This window comes from Petaurus breviceps, unplaced genomic scaffold (assembly GCF_028583685.1).
Source record: "Petaurus breviceps papuanus isolate PSGF00001 unplaced genomic scaffold, PetGlider_PUasm1.0 91041, whole genome shotgun sequence".
Lineage (NCBI taxonomy): Eukaryota > Metazoa > Chordata > Mammalia > Diprotodontia > Petauridae > Petaurus > Petaurus breviceps.
In genome coordinates this window covers 9,630,168-9,651,063 of record NW_027187400.1, presented here as the reverse complement: position 1 = coordinate 9,651,063, position 20,896 = coordinate 9,630,168, and the positions used below count along the sequence as shown (strand labels likewise).

The 20,896-nt window shown below is 45.9% G+C and overlaps 1 protein-coding gene across 1 annotated transcript in view; it reads right to left on the bottom strand.

The window, feature by feature from the left end:
- The window catches only part of ASAP3 (ArfGAP with SH3 domain, ankyrin repeat and PH domain 3), a 66,782-nt gene extending 57,501 nt beyond the window's left edge, over positions 1 to 9,281 (bottom strand). Inside the window, exon 1 of the mRNA XM_069078819.1 lies at positions 8,989 to 9,281. Coding sequence (XP_068934920.1) covers positions 8,989 to 9,123 — 135 coding nt within the window. The 5' untranslated portion in view covers positions 9,124 to 9,281. The remainder of the gene's footprint in view (positions 1 to 8,988) is intronic.
- Between the last annotated feature and the right edge of the window lie 11,615 nt (positions 9,282 to 20,896).

The following is a 20,896-nucleotide window of genomic DNA, read 5'->3' as shown; positions in this document are numbered from 1 at the left end:
ACCATTTACGCCAGACTGGCTTTCTTGCCATTCTTCACATACTATACTTCATTTCTCTCTTCCACACCTTTGCCATGGCCGTCCCCTATGCCTGGAATGCTCTGCTTTCTCACTGCCACCTTTTGTAATCCTGATTTCCTTCAAGACACTGCTGAAGCACCACTTTTTGCATGAGGTCTGGCGTACTCCAACAGCCAATAATGCCTCCTTTCTACTCCCCCAACCCAGAAAAAAACAACATTTCTTTTGTCTATAACTGTATATGTACATGTAGTCTCCCTTTTTAGAATTCAGAGGTCAAGGGTCCTTATATTCCTAGTATATAGTCAAACCTGGCACATAGTGGATTTGTAATCAATTCTTATTAATGATCAGATTGGCAACCAGAGACACTCCTCTTTCAGTCAGCAACACAAAATGTGTTTCCCATATAGAGAGGCTAAGCTGGGCACTGGCCTAGGTAGTCAGAGGAACATTCTGCCAACACACCCCTTCACCTATGAGGGTTGTCCAAGGCCTTGAGATTAGATTCACCATTGAAAGAAGCAACAATTTTGTAAAAATCAACTCCAGAAGGGAAAAGGACCCATAATGTGGTAGCAAAGAATTAGAAATTGAGGGAATGCTCATCAACTGGGGAATGGCTGAACAAGTTGTGATATATGAATGTAATGGAATATTATTGCGCTATAAGAAATGATGAACAGGCGGACTCCAGAGAAACCTGGAAAGACTTATATGAACTGATGCTGAGTGAATTGAACAGAACCAAGAGAACACTGTACACAATAACAGCAACATTGTTGATGACTGACTTTGATAGACTGAGCTCTTTTCAGCAATACAATGATTGAAGAAAATTTCAAAAGACTCATGATGGAAAATGCTATCCACATCCAGAGAAAGAACTATGGAGTCTGAGTGCAGATCAAACATACTATTTTCTCTCTTTTTTTGTGGCTTTTCCCTTTTGTTCTGTTCCTTCTTCCACGACATGACTAATGTGGCAATACGTTTACATGATTGCACATATATAACCCATATCAGATTGCTTGTTGTCTTAAGGGCTATGGGAGGGAGAAAAAAAGAGAGAAAAATTTTGAAACTCAAAATCTTATAAAAATGAATATTGAAAACTATCTTTACATATAATTGGAAAAAATACTATTTACTAAAAATAGACAATCAGACAGACAGACAGACGGACAGACAGACAGACAGACAGACAGACAGACAGACAGACAGACAGATAGATAGATAGATAGATAGATAGATAGATAGATAGATAGATAGATAGATAGATAGATGGATGGATAGGTAGATACTGATTGGATTGGGGGGAAAATCTACATCAGGAGAGTGCAAACAAAATGAATCCCTATCAACTAAGGAAATGGATTATTGTGGTGCTGGGACTGTAGGAAAAGACAATTATGAAGACTGCAGAGAATCCTGGGAAGATCTATATGAACTTATACAGAATTGATAAGCAGACCCAGGAGAACAATATACCCAGTGATTACAACAAAGCAAATGGTGAACTTGCTAGGTGGAATTCAAACTCCAAGTAACTGAGAGAACCACTAATAGGCTTGGAGAACAGATAATGTCTCAGCAGACAGGTGGGGGACTATCAGGGCAGTACGTTACATAAACTGATGGATGGCGTTACTATATTAGTTATTCTGTTTTATCTGTCTTTCTTTGTTACAAGGGAGGATTCAATTCCTTGTGGATGGAGAGGGAAGTGGGAATGTCCAGAAATGACTGTGATAGTGACATCACCTTAAAATTTTAAAAACCAGGGTCATTTCCTCCTCCCTCACCATCTTTTGGGACATGCTCAGTTGACATTTCTGGTTCCAAGGGTTGCCAAAGGTGAGGAAAGGGGTAGAGTGTTGGATATGGTCTCTTGATACACTCATTTTTTTTCTCATATCGTTTAGAAAAATAAAATAAGAGAAAGTATGTTAGAGGGACTGACTCTCTGGATAGGAGATAGAGGAGAAATTGCTCTGTTCTTCCCACTGCTAGAACCTAATCATTGAAATTACCCACCATTTACACCATGTATGCCCTACATATGTACAATCTTTTGTAAGTCGATTCTCCCATTAGAATGTAAACTCCCTAAAGATGTCTTTATGCTTTTCTTTGTCCCTTCTGTGTTTAATACAGTGTCTAGCACTTAAGAAATGCTTGTTGACTACGTAAATAAGCTGATGTAAAAACAAAAGCTCTCAATAAAAATTGAAAAATAAACATATCGAATTTTTAAAAGAATAAAGACTTGTGGAATGATGAACAGAAGGCCAGCATTTGTTTCCTTAAAGGTTCAAGTCCTCCCTCAGAGGAGCTGCCAATCTGCACCTGGGAAGGGAGTTTCTGTGCTCCAGTGACCCCTCTGAGGTACAATCACTACTACAGACTAAATTATTCTGTTTCCTCATTTGATCTTGACAACAGAATTGTGAGCTCATTACCACAGAGACAGCTTCATTTTACAGATGAGAAAACTGAGAGGTGAAGGAATTTACCCATGACCAGGTAGCCAAGGAGGAAGAGGACAATTCACATCTGCAATGGCCTTTTGGGACTAGAGAATGCCTTCCATAAATTGTCTCTGGGGAGCTTGGCAGGAGAAGTAAGCAGCAGGGCTGGGGTTCAAGCCATTTCCCCTATGTGATGTTGTCTCTGGAAGGCCAGGACTCTCTGGCTAAAGCCTACCTAGGACCAAGGGGAAAGATGAGGCTGAAGACCCATCACAGCCTCCCCACTCCTTGGACTAGCCTTAGGGGCTCATCCAAAAAGACCAACATAGACCAGAAGTCACAGCTTGAGAACCCAGGTTCTATTTGGCTCTCCTGACTCACAATGGGCCAGACAGATGTCCAGAGATGGACAAGAGCACTGGACACTTACTGGCTGGGTGGCCTTGGTGAAGTGACTTGGCCTCTCTAGTTTTCTCATCTGTAAATTTGGCTATAATAATAGCACCTGCCTTCCTGACTTCAAGTATAGAATTTTGGCCACCATATGGCTTGATGGGGAAAAAATTAGAATGCTGGACTTAGGAAGACCTCAGTTCAAATCCTGCCTCAGACACCTAACCCTTCTCAATAATAGTTAATTATTTCCCATTTATCCTACATACAACTTGTCTCTATATATTGGTTTGTCTGTTGGTTCCCCCATTAGATTGTAAGGTCCTTGAGGGCAGGGGCTGTCTTTTGTCGCTTTCTGTATCCTTAACACTTAACACAGTGCCTGGCATTTAATAAATGTTGATTGATTGATTATTTGTTTATCTGACATCAAAGACACCAAGGTCATCCACTGCATCCTGGGCCGCCACCAGTGGTCTTGACTTTTGTCCTGACACTGGACTTCAATAACCCTGGAAGAGAGAGTGAGGCTGATGACTTTGTACACCCAAGTCAAGACAGCACCTTGTGATATCATTGGTTCTCTTTGAAAATGAAAGATGAACAAAAACAACAGTGTGACCCTGGGCAAGTCACTTAGCCTCTCAGAGGATCAGTTTCCTCATCTGTAAGATGGGTACAATAATAGCCCCTCCCTCCAAGGGCTGCTGTGAAGATCAGATGAAAGAACAATTGCAAAGAACTTTGCAGATTTTGAAGCTCTGTGTAAACAGAGTTGTTATTATTACCACCTTCCTCATGGGGTGATTATAAGGATAAAATGAAATAACAGATGGATAGCACTTTGTAAACTTCACTTACTGTTCTCATTCCAGATGAGGAAATCGAGGCACAGAGAGGTTAGTTCACTGGCCCAAAGTCACACAGCTAGAAGGTAGCAGAGGTGGAGCTTGACCCTGGACTCAGCATTATTCCCATGTCAGGGGTCAGAGGAGAGAGGGACAATGGGTGCTCCCTGGTACCTTCCAGGAGCAGGCACAGACCTGCTGGGCTTTGAAGGTGGATGTGCCCTCAGCAGGACTGGGTGAGGGCAGGAGATTCTGGGTCTTGAGCTGAAAGAAACCCCTTTTGGCAGATGGGGAAGCCCAGGGAGTTGAAATGATTTCCCAAAGTCACAGAGAACATGATGAGAAAGGGGAGGGGAGGAATAAGCATTGATTAAGAGCCTACTGTGTTCCAGGCACTATGCTGAGAGCTTTACAAACATCTCTTTGGGGAAGCAGCACCCGTATGTTTGCCAAGCATGGAGGAGAAGATGGGGCTGCAGACGGCCTAAGGGAGAAACTCCCCTATGATATGTGACCGTGGCCAGATAATTTCTCTCTGGGCCTCAATTTCCTCTTCAGCTGAGGAGGTTGAACAAGATTACACTTAAGTTCTAAATCTAAAGATCCTGTCTACTGGCTCCTGCCAAATAACAGCTGGCCTTTTCCTTTACTTCCCCAAACCTCAGCATTCCCATCCAAAAAATGGGGTTAATACAATTCCAAATACCTAGCCCAGAGGGTTGTTGTAAGGAATGAATTTGTGTAAACCATTAAAGGTCTTCATAAAAGGTCTTTTCTTTAAAGCATTAAATTTTTAAAAATACATTCCATCAATAAGTTTGTTTTTACATCCTCCAAATTTCATCCAGCTTCCCTTCTTCTCCTCCCTTCTGGAGAGCCATCTCTCATAACAAAACTCTTAAAGCATTACTATTACTGAAATCATGGCCTCACCCTTCTCAGTGGATAAATGGAATGAGCCATTTTCCTGCTATGATTGTTCTAAATTCAATATTCTACAGACCAATGAGCAGGTGAGTAAAATGGCGGCTTTCAGAACAATTAATAGTTCCACTTTCCAGATGAGGAAACTGAGGCTCAGAGACATGAAAGGATGTAAACATTGGGATGCAAACTAATCTTCAAAACCATCCTCAATACAGGTCCAGAAGAAGGCAGGAGACGAGGGTATTATGGGCCTCATCATGTTTTTACGTGGTTTTGATTTTCTCCTGCTAGGCCTCTCTATTGTGAGAGGCACAATGGAAGCTTCTAAGCACCTTGGAAATTGGGAGCATTTGCTGAGGTATCATCTATTAAAAATGGTGCTTGTATGTGTTTGTTGATCAATATTAATTATAACTACTCCTATTATATGAACCATCCCTGTATTGAAAATGCAAAGGTGAGCACAGGCCCTGGAGGACCTGAGTTCAAATCCAACCTCAGATACTTGACACACTTATTATCCGTGTGACCTTGGGCAAGTCACCTAACCCTAAATTCCCTGCCTTCCCTCCTCCAAAAAGCAAAAAAACCCCACCCCACCCCCACACATATATATTAAAAAAAAAAAAGAGAATGAGGGTGGAGGGTGAACCTGGAGGTTCACCTGGGCCTGAGGTGAGGGAATGATGGAACAAGGGTCTGGAAGGATCAGAAGAGGTCCTAAGAATAAGGGCCCAAGTAGAGGAATGGGGCTGTTTGCTTTCCTGGCACTGAAGGCTGAAGGAATGAGATGGGGAGAAGAGAAAGGGAGGGAGGTAAGAGGCTGAGGAAGCCTACATCAGATGGCCTCAATATTTTCAGTAGGTGGGCTGGGGACGGAGGTGGGGTAGATGACTAGACGAGAGAAGAAAAGATTTGGAACAAATCTTTAGAGAAAAGAGAGAGATAAGGAACCAAGAAAGAGAAAGGAAGAAGAATTTTTGAGCAGAAGCCAAGGCCCTGCTGACAGTGAGGTACCATGAATTTGTGGTGGGTGAAACCAGCTTGATTTCACGATTTCACAAACTGCCTGGGAACGAGAGCAGAGACATCAGGGGTCAAGGTGGAGGGGTTACCCAGAGACGAAGATTCCAAGGTCAGGGGCAATGCACAGCTTAGTAGCTAGGGATACACAGAGGTGGGACTACTATATGCTCAAGGAGAAAAATGAAACCAACATTTGGAGGCTGGACCAGGAAAATTGGGATAATAATAACTGACATTTAGAGATTTACAAGATATCCCTCTCCCTCTTACAATAGAAATGTAACCTCCTTTGAGGGGAGGGTTGGTCTTTGTAATTCTCAGAACCAGCACACAGTAGGGATTTAATAAATGATGGTTGAATTGGATTGAATATGAACGAAAGGATGGAAAGATTGGAGGTGGCCGGTGGGGAGTGGTATTTAAAAGTTCTGGGTCATGGAAATAAGGCAATCATGAGATGGAAAGCGCTAAAATGTGGCCATATTTGTGTTTCTGAATCTAGGTTCAAATTCTTACTTGGCTACTTGGAAATCTGCATGACCTTGGGTAAGTCAATGAGACACTCCAAGGTCTGTTTTCTCAACTGTAAAAATGAAGGAATTGGCCTAGATGGCTGCTGACATTTCCTCCCAATGCTGAACATGATATCTGAAATACAGTAGGTGCTTAATAAATGTTTGTAGATTGAGTGGATCATTCTATTATATATATTATTATACATTATATAAATCTATTACCCTTTGAGCATAGCTGAGGTAGGTCAGATTGTTAGAGATTATTAACATAAATACTGAAGTTCCAAGGATGGGGGTTGGGGGAGAGGGAGGATAATGGTGGTGGGGGTGGGAAGCATCAGCTAGGGAGGAAGATCCATGAGGCAGGTGCTAATATCATGGAATGAGCTGAGTAAATGTTTTGATAGTGATAAGTTTGGGTAAGTGCTATCAGTAGGGATAAGGAGAGAGGGGCAGCAATAGAGGGAATGACCTTTGAAGTCACCAAGATCATGGAAGGATGGCAGTAGAGGAGTGGTCTGAAAGCATCACTTGGAGCAAAAAGTACATCCCTGCCCCTTCTCGTGGCCTCTCATCAGGCAGACAGTTACATGGGACCAGGTCCTCAGGTTTTGTCCAAAGAGAGAAGGCAGAGATAATACTTATTGAAAGGCTGCCAAGTTCCCAAGCCAAAGAGGGGACCAGCTTGGCCTGGTCTGAACCAGGGCATAGATAACAAGGTCCTGACTTGTTGTTGCTGCTGCTGCTGCCCTTCTCAGTAGCCCATGCTAAAGGCTGCCTCCTTCCCCTCCTCTCCCCTCCCCCAGCACACAGAGGGAAAGGCCCACACGCATAGGGTAGGCCTTATGTGTGAGTATAAATGGACACTTCTGTCTACAGAGAAGTATTCATAGTGTAGCCTCTCAGGGATGGGGGTTGGAATGAAGCTTATTCAATATTTTAACAAATGATCTGGCAGAGGGAGCACCCAGTGGAATCCCTGGGGTCCTTGGACTCTTCTCTTAGGCATGGAGAGCAAGAATTTTAGACCCCTTCATTTGGGGGTGGGGGGGATAGATTCTAATCTAGACATCTGGTCCAACACAAACCTGAACAGAGATATGTTGTAGAACTCCCCTGGCAATCAGTCCACCAGGTGGCTGTCTAAAGACCTCGGCAATCGGCAGCTCACTACCTCCTGAGGAAGGTCATTGTGTGAGGTAGAACAGAAAAATAGTTAGTGACCACCAGACAAAGGTAGTGAATGTATTGAGGTTGCCTTGTGACATGAAGAAAAACGTGATGGATTTAGATATCCTGAGGTCCTGAGGTTGCCTGTGTGATCGTTAGCACATCATTTAATTTCCCTGGATCTCCATTTTCCTCAGTTCTAAAATGATGGGGTTGGATGAGATGACCTATAAAGTACCTTCCAGTGATAAGCATATGATTCTCTATATCCCTAATTAATTTCATCTTGTTAGATTCAGCCCAATGTTCTGGCCTAATCTGCTGCCTTGAAGCCACATGTGGCCCTCTAGGTCCTCAAATGCAGCCCTTTGACTGAATCCAAACTTCACAGAACAAATCCCCTTAATAAAAGATTTGTTCTATAAAACTTGGGCTCAATCAAAAGGCTGCACCCAAGGACCTAGAAGGTCACCCACACAGTGGGGAAAGGTCCCACACCTAGGGTAGGCCTTATATATGAATATAAATGGGTCTTTCTTTTTGCATCCTGATTCTGTCATTCAGGTAGTTAGCTAAGTGCTCCCAACTCTGTGTCCCCTGCAGATCTGGAGTGCATGCATGCTATTCTCCAAGTCCTGAACATACGTGTTAAGTGGGCAAGGGCTGAGCACAGATCCCCTTGGCACTGCCCTAGAGACTGCCAAGTGCACAATGAAGCATTCATTCGCTGGTGCCTACTCTTATACTTTTATGAAATGATGCAGAATGAAGTAAACAGAACCGGAAAGCAGTATGTGTAAATAAAGACAACACTGTCAATAAAAAGAACAAGGAAACAAAACTAAGGCAGAGAAAAGAAAGGGTCCTGACCTCGTGTCACTGACAGTTGGTGAAACAAGAGGAAACATGAATAAAAAGAACAATAGCTAGCATTCTGAATTATCTCATATGACCCTCTGGAAGGTGCATGCTATTATCATCCCCATTCCACCAATGAGGAAACAGCCTGGCAGAAAGGAAGGGATTTGTCCAGGATCCTATGGTACTAAGTGTCAGAGGCAGTATTCAAACTCAGGTTCAGTGCTCTGTCCACTACAGGGAAAGATAAGTCAGTGTGAGGGAAATTCAGGAAGATGACCATTGGCTGGAGTTAATACGGACAGGCTTCAAGGAAGAGGAAGTCTCCTCCGCCTTCAGTGGGCAAGCCTCAGTTGGGTTTAGGGAAAAGAGGACTGAGTTTGTAGCCAGAAAAGGTAAGTTTGGATATCCTGGCTGTGCCACTAAGTACCTGGATGACCTTGGGTCAGTCACTGGGCTTGTTTTCTGGTCTGTGAAATGGCTTAGAGGCTCACTAAAGTCCCTTCCATCCCTGAATCTGCGATCCTAGGAACTGTGCCCCAGCCCGAGCCAGCCAGGGGCACCCTGCGCTTTCCCAGTCTGGATGACCTTACCTGCTCTCGGATGCGCAGGGGTTGGGGCACATGCCGGCCACGGACCGGCCTGGCAGGCCCAGGAGGTGGCCGGGTCAGGCTCTGCTCCTCCACCCCGGCCCCCCAGAGAGGGAGGGACCCTTGGCGTGGGACACGCCCCCTCCCAGTCCCAGAGTCTCCCCCTCACCTCCTCCCGGGCCAGCGCCGCCCCCCGGCATCGGGGCATCTTGGCGGCGAAGGCAAGCGCGGCGGGGCCACCTTGGGAGCTAAGGTCGTCCGCGGTGACCGCCAGGAACTCGGCGACGCTGAGCTGCTCGGGCATGGCTGGGGCTGGGGCTGGGGTCCGGCCCGGGGTGCGGAGCGCGGGACGCGGGGGGACGCGCAGCTGCGCCGGCTGGGTTGGACGGAGCGGTGCGAGCGCGCTGCGCCGGCGGCCTCTCGCTGCCCTGCCTGGGCACAGTCCGAGTCCGAAGGCCCGCCCCACCCCCGCCTCTCTCCTCCTACGGCCAGCCCCTAGAGCACCCTCCTCCACCCCCAGCCCAGCTAGGTCCGCCCCCTCAAGTCCCCATTGCCCTTGGTCCCCACCTTGCCCCGCCCCCACTCGCTAGACCTCCCGCCCCCTCCAAGTCCCTCCCACTCCTGCCCCAGGTCCCCCGTTCCTCCTGCAGATCCCACCCCCACCCCGTCCCTTTTCGCCCCGTCCCCGAGATTCCCCATTCCAAGTCCTTCCCCCATTCCTCCTGCAGCCGCCTGGCCCTCTGATCCCTCCCCCTCCAGGCCCCATCCCCATTCTCCCAGGTCTGCTCCCATCTCATCCCGCTCCCTCTAGACCCCCCTCGACTCTTCAAGACCCTCGGCTCCACCTCCCGACCGTCCCACTTCATTCGTCCCTCCCCTTTCAAGTCCCTGCTAGCCCCGCCCCCAGGTCCTGTCCAGCTCCTTCCCCCTTCGCTCCTTCCCACCTGGGCCCGACGCCGTGGCCCCGCCCTCTGTCTCCCTGCCTGGGGCTCCCCGCAGTCATGTGGGCTCAGCCTGTTTTCCCCTTACCCCCCTCCAGCCCCAGCTTCTCCGGCTCCTGCCCCGCCCTGCTTTTGGCCCCAGGCCCAGGAGCACTGCCCCATCCCCCCCTAACCCGGCTGTACTGGCCCGACTTCTCCAGGACGTTGGGAGGTTCCCCCCACCCCTTAGACAGTCCCTTCCCCCCACAAAACAATCGTTGCCCTTATGAGCCCTCCCGTCTCTCATTTCCAAGGCTATTACAGTTTACAAAGTGCTTTTCACAAAACAGAAACGCTAAGTCAGTTGTGCGAGTGTTACTATTCTCGTTTTACAGATGAGGAAACTGAGGCCCTGAGAAGGGACGTAATCTCAGGGATTCCCCACCCTTGACCACGGTGAGCAAAGATATGAACCCAGACCTCCTGACTTTGCTTACCCGCCCAGTGTGTGGGCCCTCACCTTCCCCCCCAAACAAAAGCCAGCCTCTGTTTCCTGATGGGGACTTCCCCTTTTTTGCCTGAGGCTCCACCGATACCCCAGTCGCCCCGCTCGGTAATATCTGACTCCTCTCTTTCCCATCTTGTCTATGCTCACAGTCACCCAACCCACAGCCCAATTCCTTAACCTAATGGGTCACAGAACAGATTCAGAACTAGGATGGACTTTATTTGTCCAAACTCCTTACTCTGCAGAAGAGGAAACAGGCCCAGAGACTTGTGTAAAGTCAGTCAGTTAAAAAGCATTTAGTAAGAGCTTATTAAGTGCCGGGAACTTCGAAGGAAGGCAAAATCCGGTCCGGGTTCTCAAGGAGCTCCTATTCTAATAGGGGAGACATACAAATGACTGCATACAAGACATTTACACTGTAAATTGAAGGTAATCGCAGAGCTCGAGGTACTAGCAGTAAGGAGGCGTGCAGGGGAGGAGCAGAGACAGAGCTCTTGCAGAAGATGAGATTTGAACTGCTTCTTGAAGAAAGCCAAAGAAACTAGGAGTTAGAGGTGAGAAAAACGGGGACATTCCAGGCATGAGCTACAGCCGGTGCAAAAGCCCTGAATCTGGATTTTTTGTGCATTCAGAACAGGATATAGGGAAATGCAGCTGGATCATAGAGTTTATGGAGGGAAATAATGTGTAAAATCTAGAAAGGTAGGAAGGGACCAAGTTGTGAAAGGTTTTAAAAACCCAAATGGATTTTATATGTGATCCTGAAGGTAATAAAGAGACACCAGAGTTTATTGAGTGGTGGGGAGATGATGATGATATGATGATAAGATTTGCTGTTAAGGAAAATCGCTTTGTTAGCTGAGTGGAGGATGGATTGGTGTGGGGAGAGACTTGAGGCAGGGGGCCCAAAGCTATATACAATGGTCCAGATGAGAGCTGATGAGATCTGTACAAGGACTATATGAAGAATAGAGAGAAGGGGACAGATACCAGAGATGCCAAGGTAAAAAATAAAATTTGACAGCAGATTTGGTATGTGAGGTGAGCATGAGTGAGGGACTTGAAGATGACATTGAAGTGGCAAGATCAGGTGACTAGATTGGGTGCCTTTGACAGACACAAAAAAGTTAGGAAGGGAGGTTGCCTTAGTGAAGAAAGATTGAGTTAGAAGTACCTACCAGGTAGCTGGAGGTATTTAGTGATACTGGACTGATTGTCAAGAGAGAAATTAGGGCTAGATATATAGAGATCTGGGAATTGTCTGTACAGAGATAATGGCTGAATTCTTATGAGCTGCAAAGGAGACAGAGAAGGAACAGTCAGAGAAGTAACCAGGAGAGAGAAACCTCGGAGAGAACTGGGGTGAGAGGGGAGGGGGATCAGCAGTGTGCAAAGCTGCAAGAGAGGTCAAGAAGGATGGGAACGAGAAAAAGCCATTGGATTTGGCAATTAAGAGACCACTGGCAACTTTAGAGAGAGTGGAATGATGAGGTCAGAAACCAGATTGCAAAGGGTTTGTTGTTCATCCTTCATTCTCAAAGAGCACCAATGACATCAGGAGGGTGATGTCTTGACTTGCAAGTGAATTGGATTTAAGTGAGGCAGGGCTATGCAATCAGCAGCCTCACTCTCTCTTCCAGAATCATCAGAGACCAGTGGTAAGACATAGGTCAAGATGACCCTTGCAAAGGGTTTAGAAGAGAATGGGAAAAGAGAGACTAGAGGTGCCTAGTGTAGACAACTTTCTGAAAGAGTTTAGTCATGAAGGGGAGGAGAGATAGTGTGATAGCTAATAAGTATGATAGCATCAAGGAAGGGTTCTTTGTTTTGTTTTTTTTTAAGGAGGGAAAGAGGCAGGTGGCCAAGCTGAGACTCAAGGCACATCATTGGATTCCAAATCACTTGGACCTCTTAACTCAACTCCTTGCATTCCCCCTCTCCTTTCCAATACATCTAGTGCACATAGATTAAATTTAGTGTACAAGTCTGGCCATATCCCTCCCCTGATAATTAACTAACTCCTTGTCAGCTGTGGATTAAAGTCCAAGGTCTTTAACCTGGCATCCCCCCTGAAATGGTGTATTTATTTTACTTTTTATGCACAGTTTTTCTTATCTATTAATATGTAAGCCCCTCAAAGGCAGAGGTGGTTTCATTTTTGTCTATGTGTCCCCAGTACTTAGGACAGTGCCCAAAGCTCCTATTAAACACATATGGCATTTAATAAATGCTTATTGACTGGTAGATAGATTAATTGATTCAAGACTGTTACTTACTATTTCTTCCATTCAACCCTAGGCTTTCCTGCCTCTGCCCATATTCCCTCACTTGGGCTTCTAGGAGTCAGATTTGAGGGAGACAGACCATGTTAAATATTGCCAATCCTTTGAGGGCAAATCCTTAAATCTTGCCCAGCCTTTGGTGGTCCAAATGCCATCTCTTCTAGGCAGCTGCCTCCCTGACCTCTGAAATTCTGGAGCTCCTGGTACTTCATAGGACATGACGATGTGCTCCCTGCTTCACCTCTAGAGTGTAAGATCCTTGAGGCCAGGATCTTTTGTCTCATTTTCTGCCTCCTCCTCAGTGTTCAGCACAGGGCCTTGCTCATAGCTGACCAACAGCAAATGTTTGCTCATGATGCCATTGGTCCTCTTCAAGAATAAAGGATGAATAGCAATAATAACAGCAAATCAATGAATTGAAAGATGATAAGAGTTACTATCCAATGTAGGGTCCACAGACACCTCACAGCTTTGTGATCTAGATGGCCTCATTCCAGTTCTAAATCTATGATCTTATGACATCTGCCCAATCACCAGTGCAGGAGCCTCTCAGAGCTCCCCAACCAGGGAGAAAAATAATCTGCCACAGTTGGCCTGGCTGGTGATTAGAAGTCATGTTCTTTACCCCTCCTTACCCATCCCAGTTCAAAGGTCTCAGGCATGTCCAACAACTGACCAGCCTTCACCTTTGATCCTCACTCTGGACCAGACGCTCTACATCTGCCCTTCCATCTCACCCCTCTGCCTTTTACTTATGGAATCACTGCTTATTTGGCAAAAGGCAGGACAACATGTTGTCCTAGAAATCCCTGATTCAGTCTCAGGCTGTCAGCACTGAATCTTGGCTACCACTCCCTGCTTCCTCATACCCATCCATATCAATCCCATCCCTCTTGAGTTCTCCTCCCTTCTTCCCATTGTGCCCTCTGGAATTCCTGTTCCTTTGGCAAAAAAACTGCTCTTTCTATTAGAGCTACTCTTCTCAGATTCTGCAATCAGGACTCCCTCTAGGACAGGCCTTCTTAAACTTTTTCCATTTCTGACTCCTTTTCACAGGTTTGGGGTTCCTTGGTGTTGCATGGCCCGAGGGCATGTGTTCAGAACCAAGGCTGCAGTGAAGTTGTCGTGGGCTTCTAGAAACACCTCAGCTTTATTATAGTTTGATTTTTAATTAATTTTTGGCTGTTGCATGTTCAGAAAACTTTTACTGTTGCCAAATATTTTTGACCCCCATATAGGATTGTGGCCCACAGAAGATGCATCCATGGCCATCTTCTCCAGCCCTGAATGTACCTTCATCCTGGGCCCCAACACAGTGGTCAAGGAAGAGTAGCAATGCTTTCTCAGACCTTCCTCTGGCACTCTCATTGAACAAACCTCTCTCCTCCTTTAGAGTTCACTCCAACCAGACATATTTCTCATCCAAATTCTGATGTCTTCCCAGTCTCTAGGTCATTCTTTCTCCTTTCTCAAGGTGTTCAGTTCCTGGCTCACAGTTTTCCTCTATATCCCAATTCCCTCCCCTTGGACTTGGGGACTTAAATTTACATGGCAATGTTTCCTCAAATATCCTGCCTCCCCGGTTCTCATGACATTCATCTTCAGTCCGCTTTGGCCACGCACAGGGATAGTCATATGTGCCTGATCTCATCATCTGCAATCCTGCCTCCTCCACTATTCCTAACTACACTAGGAAAAACTTCCCAGAGGAGGTGGCTTTTGGACTAAATCTCAAGGGGAACCAGGGATTCTAAGAGTCAGATGGGGAGAGGGAAAGCATCATTCCAGGCCTAAGAAACAGATCAAATGTATTCGAGGAAAGAAGGTTAATAGAGCTAAACTACAGAGTATGTTAAGAAGAGTAGAATGTAAGATGTTTAGAAAGATAGGAAGGGATTAGGTTGTGAAGAGAATTAAATTTCAAATAAAGGAAATAATATTTAATCCTAGAGGTAATAGGGAGCCATGGGAGTTTATTGAGCAGTACACTTATGTGGGCCCATCTACACTTTAGGAAAATCGTTTTTCCTAAAATTAGGACCAATTAGGAGGCTCCTGCCACAACTCTATCTTAGACCCAATGCCTGGACTTTTGCAATAGCCTGTGGATCTGCCTGCCTCAGATCCCTCCCTACTCCATTCCATGCACTATCCAAGCACCAAAGGGATTTGTTTTTTAAGTCTGATCATGTCAGCCCCACCTGCCATTTAATAAATTGCTGTGGCTCCCTATTGCCTCCAGGATCAAATACCAAATGCTTGGTTTGGCATTCAAAGCCCTCCCTAATCTAGACTGCTCCAACCTTGACTCCTCCACCTGCATATCCTCTTCCACTGGCTGTTCCACAAACAGGACACTCCATTTCTCTGCTCTCAGCATTTTCACTGGCTGTCCCCCATGCCTGGAACACTCTTTTCCCTCTGCTTTGACTAAGTCCCAACTAAAACCCACCTTCTACAGGAATCCTTCCCCAACCACTCTTAATTCCAGTGCCTTGTTCATGATTTCCTGTCAATTTTGCATAGAGCTTACTTTGTATTACTTATGTGCATGTTGTCTCTCCCGTTAGATTGTAAGCTCCTTGAGGGCAGGGACTGCTTTTGCCCCCTTTTGTATCCCCAGCTCTTAGCACTGTGCCTGACACAAAGGAGGTACTTAACAACGTTTTTTGGTGGATTGTTTCAGTCCTCCACCTGAGAAGTGATGAGGGCCTGAACTTGGGTGGTGACCATGAGTGGACAACAGAGGACATATGATCAATGTTATGGAGATTTGGCGCTTCATGGGACATATGAGGAGGGTAAAAGAGAAATTGAGGCTAACCTTCATGTAGTGAACCTGAAACTCCTTGGACCATGACTGCCCACTCTCCCTTTTCCCGATGTCACTTTCTACCTCTCCCAAACCCTTTTTCCACCCTTATCTCAGTCTCCGAGCCCTCTTCCCCTCCTGCTTTCCCAGCCCATCCCCTGCTCCCACTTCACATTCCTCCCTTTGGGATCTTTGCCCTAGACTTAACCAGGTTCAGTCGGTACTCTGCCCTCTGCCCTTGGGGTTAATAATAGCATCTACCTCCCAGGCTTATGACCAGCCTATGTGATAAGTGTCAAGCATTTTATAAGCTTTAAAGCACTATTTAAATGCTAGCTATCATTAGTGGTATTTCTTTATGTTTTGGTGAGTAAACACACAGCACAATAACCTTTCTGCACAGTGTTGGGCTTTGCACTTAGATTGGAGTGCAACAGGGAATACTCTGTCATTGTCTCTTACTGGCCTGAATCAACAGAAAAGTCATTCTACTGGTGATTTTAAAAATGGGGGAGCTTTGGGCAACACTATGAAGCTCTGGCCACCAGAGGGCAGTGATCACCACAATCTGGATTCACACAACCCCTGGCCTTGGTCCTGGCTAGATTTGGGGAGATTGGAGGGAGGGACCTGAGGATAGCAACCTGGTGCCCTTACATCACCCCATGCCTGAAAATGGCAGTTCCAGGATCTCAAGTCAACTCAGTTCTGGCCCAATGAAAAGTTTATTATAGAAACATCCATAGTGGTCATTCAGTCAGCTGTGGTCTGCAACCAATGGTAGTCTTAGGTCAAGGTCAATCACAGGTTGTCACAGGGAAATAGGGCCAGTCACAGCTGGTGATGCTGTTACCTAATTAGTATTTACGCTATATTATTGGCTCTCACCTTAAGCTCTCTAGACCGGTTTCCTCATGGGTTACATAAAGATGTTTGGCCTTGACGATCTCAAAAAGGTCCCAAATTCTAAGATTTTATGTCCTAACGCCCTTTCTAGTTCTAATATTCTCTATTTTAATATCTTTTCCAGATCTGCCATTGTGTCTTTAACATTTTCTGTTCTAAGGACCCTCCTAGCTCTGGGCACTCTATACTCTAAGGATCTTCCCAGTTCTGACATTCTGCGTTCTAAGGGTCTTCCAAGCTCTGACATTCTGGGTTCTAAGGGCCCTCCCAGCTCTGACATTCTGTGTTCTAAGGCCCTCCCAGTTCTGACATTCTATGATGTACATCCCAGTTTTGGGTTCTAAGGGCCCTCCCAGCTCTGACATTCTATGATGTACATCAATAAAGCCTGACCATTACTGACTAGGATAGATGAGCTGGTAAATTTTTAGCTATATTCTTAGTAGATATTGTGCAATGTATCCACTCTTTCCTTTTCTCCTCTGGGACCCATGATAGACACTGTCTGGAGAGAGGGACAGGAATTTCCCCTCCACAGAAGCTAACTGGGCCCACATGGGAAAGAAGGACATATCCAGTTACACTCAGTGCTGTGCCCCCACCAGTAAGTAATCTCCACTCAGTCCAGAATATAGACTTGGCCTTGAAAGGAGGTTGCCCAGCTTCCTTAGGTCACTATGTCCCCTCCCATCTGCTCTTCCCATAGCTCTAGCAAAAAAAAAAAAAAAAAAAAAAAAAAAAAAAGAGGGGAAAAAGCCAAAGAAATGAATCATGAATGGCAGGATTTCATTGTGTATATGGTGTGTGCATGTGCAAATGGGTAGAAGTGTGGGTGTGGTGAGGGAGGGCCAGCCAGAGGACCTTGGTTTGGATCCCAGCTATGTGACCTTAACAGCTGTAAATCCCTTCCCCTTTTTTCCGGTCCTATGCACAATAAAAAGGCTAGTGTGCCGGCAGGGTCTCTCTCAGTTCCCACCCTCTCCTGAAGGGCTCCTGTCACCCTGAGCTGCCTTTGGGATCGGGGGGGGGGGGGGGGCATTTCTTGAGTGATATCAAGAATCCAAAGCCACAGCCCTCCCCTCCATTTAGTACCAGGCTTGTTGTAAGGATGAAATGAGATATTTGCAACATGCTCATCACCACACCGGGCACATAGTAGGTACTATAAGAACACTATTGTTATAATCATATAGCATGTTTTAAACATAATAATTATTATATACTATCATTATCATAGCATTCACATAGTACTTTAAGATTTATAAAGCACTTTACAAATATTACAAAGTGCCTTCACAACTACTCTGGAAGGTAGTTCCATTTTACCAGTGAGGAAACTGAGGCAAGCTCTGTGCACCATGGTACCCCCCTAGCAGCCACCAAGCAAGGCAACACAGGCTCCCCATTTCTCCAGCCTGCTCACCAAAACAGGCTCTATGAAAGGTCAAAACCAGATCCAGAACGAAATATTCCGAGGGAAAAAAGGACCCTAAGAGTGGGAACAAAGAACCATTCCATATTATACATTCAAGGTGGCTTTCCTTTAAGCTGCAACCCTGCCCCCCCCCCAAAAAAAAAGCAGCTCTTGGACCTTTCTGACTTGTCAGCTGAGGCTTCCAGGACCAACGAATTGCACTGACAAGGCTCAGGGCATGGCGAGGTGGGAAGGGCTCTTATGGTGGCTGTTCCAGGTAGAACTGCAGAAAATGAGACATACACCTGAAGACCCAGCCCAGCTAGGAGTTGGTTTGGCTGGATTGTACTCTTCTGTTACAAGGGAAGCCTTTTATTATTTGGGGGAAAATAGTGGGAGGAGCTAGAATGAGACCAAAAACAAAAACAGTGAATCATTTAAAAATACTCACACGTGAGCAGCAGAAGTTCAGAAGAGGAAATGGACACAAGGGCAGTGTTGCAACTCTGATGTAAAATTTGAAACTGTTTAAAAACTGAGCCGTGGAAATTGAGTCTGAAGGAACCTCAGGATTTATGTGGCTCCACCTGCATCATTTTACCAATGGGCAAATAACTCAGCCAAGGTCACACAGCTTAAAGAGGTGGGGCTCCAACCCAGGATCTCTGACTCCAGATTCTGCTGTATCATCACTAGTAGCTTCCCTAATATAGAAGTCTTTTCTGCTGTCCTTTGTGCAGGGAAGTAAACATGCCTGTGGGTGTTTGGCATCTTCATAAAAAAAAACTTTTTAAAAATCAATTACTTTTTAAAAAGCCTTTCACTTCCAACACATGCATTGTATAATCTGTAGTTTGCTGGCACCTGTATCTTTGGCAAGCAAAAGTCTTAATGCTATGTTGTTGAAATTGGCAACCGCTACACAGAACTGAATCTGAAAACCACTTGGGGAGAAATAAACACTGGACCTTAAGACAGCCAGATGTGTGGTATCTATGTATACACACATGTGGACAGATCTCACTGCACACACATATTTTGTGCTCCAAGGTTCCTCCCTCACCCCCATCTAGTCATTATATATGGGGTTAATATTATACAGACAAACACCAGAATTTAAGATTGAAAAGTCTGTCTTCCTCACTTTGCTATGCATTGGACAGTAACATGGCTTGCTTCTGCTACCACAGGGGTGAAGTAAGGGAGAGAGGGAGGGAAGAGAGGGGGAGAGAGAGAGAGACAGAGAAAGACAGAGAGAGAGAGAGAGAGAGAGAGAGAGAGAGAGAGAGAGAGAGAGAGAGAATAAAGATGGAGAGAGGGAGAGGGGGAGAAAAAATAGAGGGCATGAGTCTAGGTCTATAGCTATAGACAATATATAAGATGGATGGATATGTAAGATAGTCAGCTAGCTTGCCCCCTTCTGGCAGCAGAAGAGACAGTCTATTAGCATAGAATATATAGCAAAAGACTAAAAGGAACCCTTTGAATTTTAAATTCTAGGAAATGCACTCATGCTACTTGGGGGTTGGCCCAGCTAGTAAAATCTCTTCCCCACTAAACCCAGGACCAGGAAGAAGGGACCAGGGAAAGAACTCTGAGGACTCATTGGCAGAAAGTCAGGGGTCCCTCACTGCATAGGGAAGATTCCTGCTGCAGACAAAGACCTTTCACCCTGGCCTCCCTTAAAGCTGCTCTGGTCTCAGTAGCCCCAAAGGCCTTAAGTTCCCTAGGGTGAAGACCCTGACCCAGAGAAAACTGTAGCTAGGACACTGGCTGCTGCCCCAATCTCCATCTACACAAATGGTGTTCTGTGGAAACATGCAAACATCACAAGCCTGCAGGAAGTTTTCACCTCTGCTGCTGACGACCTTTTCCCCGTTTTATTAATGGTCAAAGTCTCTGCCGGCTGTGGGGCTGGGATGGGGAGGGTCAGACCCTTGGTCCAAAGACAGAGGCAGGGCGGGCCTCTCCTGGCACCCTGAAGCTGTGCTCTATAAAAGCCTGTTGACTGATTAGAGATGGTCCCATGATCCACAACTCCAAGGGCATATTCCCCTAGGAAGCCTGGGATGAGAACAACCAGCATTTAGTGTTTTAAGGTTTGCAAAGTGCTTTTTCAAAGATTTTCTCATCAGTCCCCACCACTTTCTGAGGTAGATAATAGATGATATTATTGGTCCCATTTTTATGGGGATGAACAGTAAAGAAGGAATAAGCATTTATATACAGCTTACTATATACCAGGCACTGTTAAATGTTTTATAAGCATTATTCCATTTGATTATAGATTAAAAAAAACCTGAGATTAGGGGTGACCTATGCTATCATCTCCATTTTGTGACTTGCCCAGGGTCACACAGATAGTGTACATCTGTGACAGGACTCAAATCCCAGTCCTCATGATGTCAAGTCCAGGTCTGAGCACACCCCCAGCTTCACAGGCAACTGCTTCAGATTCTGGCCCTGTGTTCTGGAACTGCTTGATTTCTCACCCTCACCCTCACTCTCTCCCTCCAGTGGCTAGATCGTGCTTTGTACAGTCCCCAAGAACCCAAAGAATGAATCCAACAGATTTCTTCTCCTTCTAAGATTCTCTCAGGAGACAAGAAGTCAACTACAGCCCAGTTCCCCAGCTAAAGCCTTCCTCTGGCTTTATCTGATGGAAAGCCAATCTACCCCATAGTCCCTTCCTTGAAGATTGTGCAGGTGAGATGCCTCTTTTCCCCCCTGGACTCCTGGAAAGATGGTCTCAGCGTGGTGAAGCTTTCTGCCAAACCCAATCCACCCTCCCCTTCTCCCCCACCACACAAGAAGTCAAGAGGGTCTCCAAGTGCTCCTTGGATCCCAACTGGTTACCCTGGGCTTCCCACCTGGAGAACCAGAGCTCCTGGGTAATCGCTGGACAGGACACAGAGAATGCTAGCTTGACTAGAACTCCTCAGTGAAGTGAGATCTCAACTGTGTCCGTGGGTGCCAGGATCCAACTGACCCCAGCCTCTCCTTCCCCCAATAAGGGACTGTTTTGTGCCAAGCCAAGTCAGGTGAGACCACAGCCACATCAGCCCTCATCTCCCTCTGAACATGGAGCAGAGCACATCTGTTTTCAGATGCTACCAAATGGGTACCAGTTGAGCCTAGCTCCAAATATCCAGAATCTTCATCTCCAGACTATCATTAAAACTTATCCAACACCGGCTCTAACGGTGCCAAGAAAATGCACTCAGCAGCAACCATG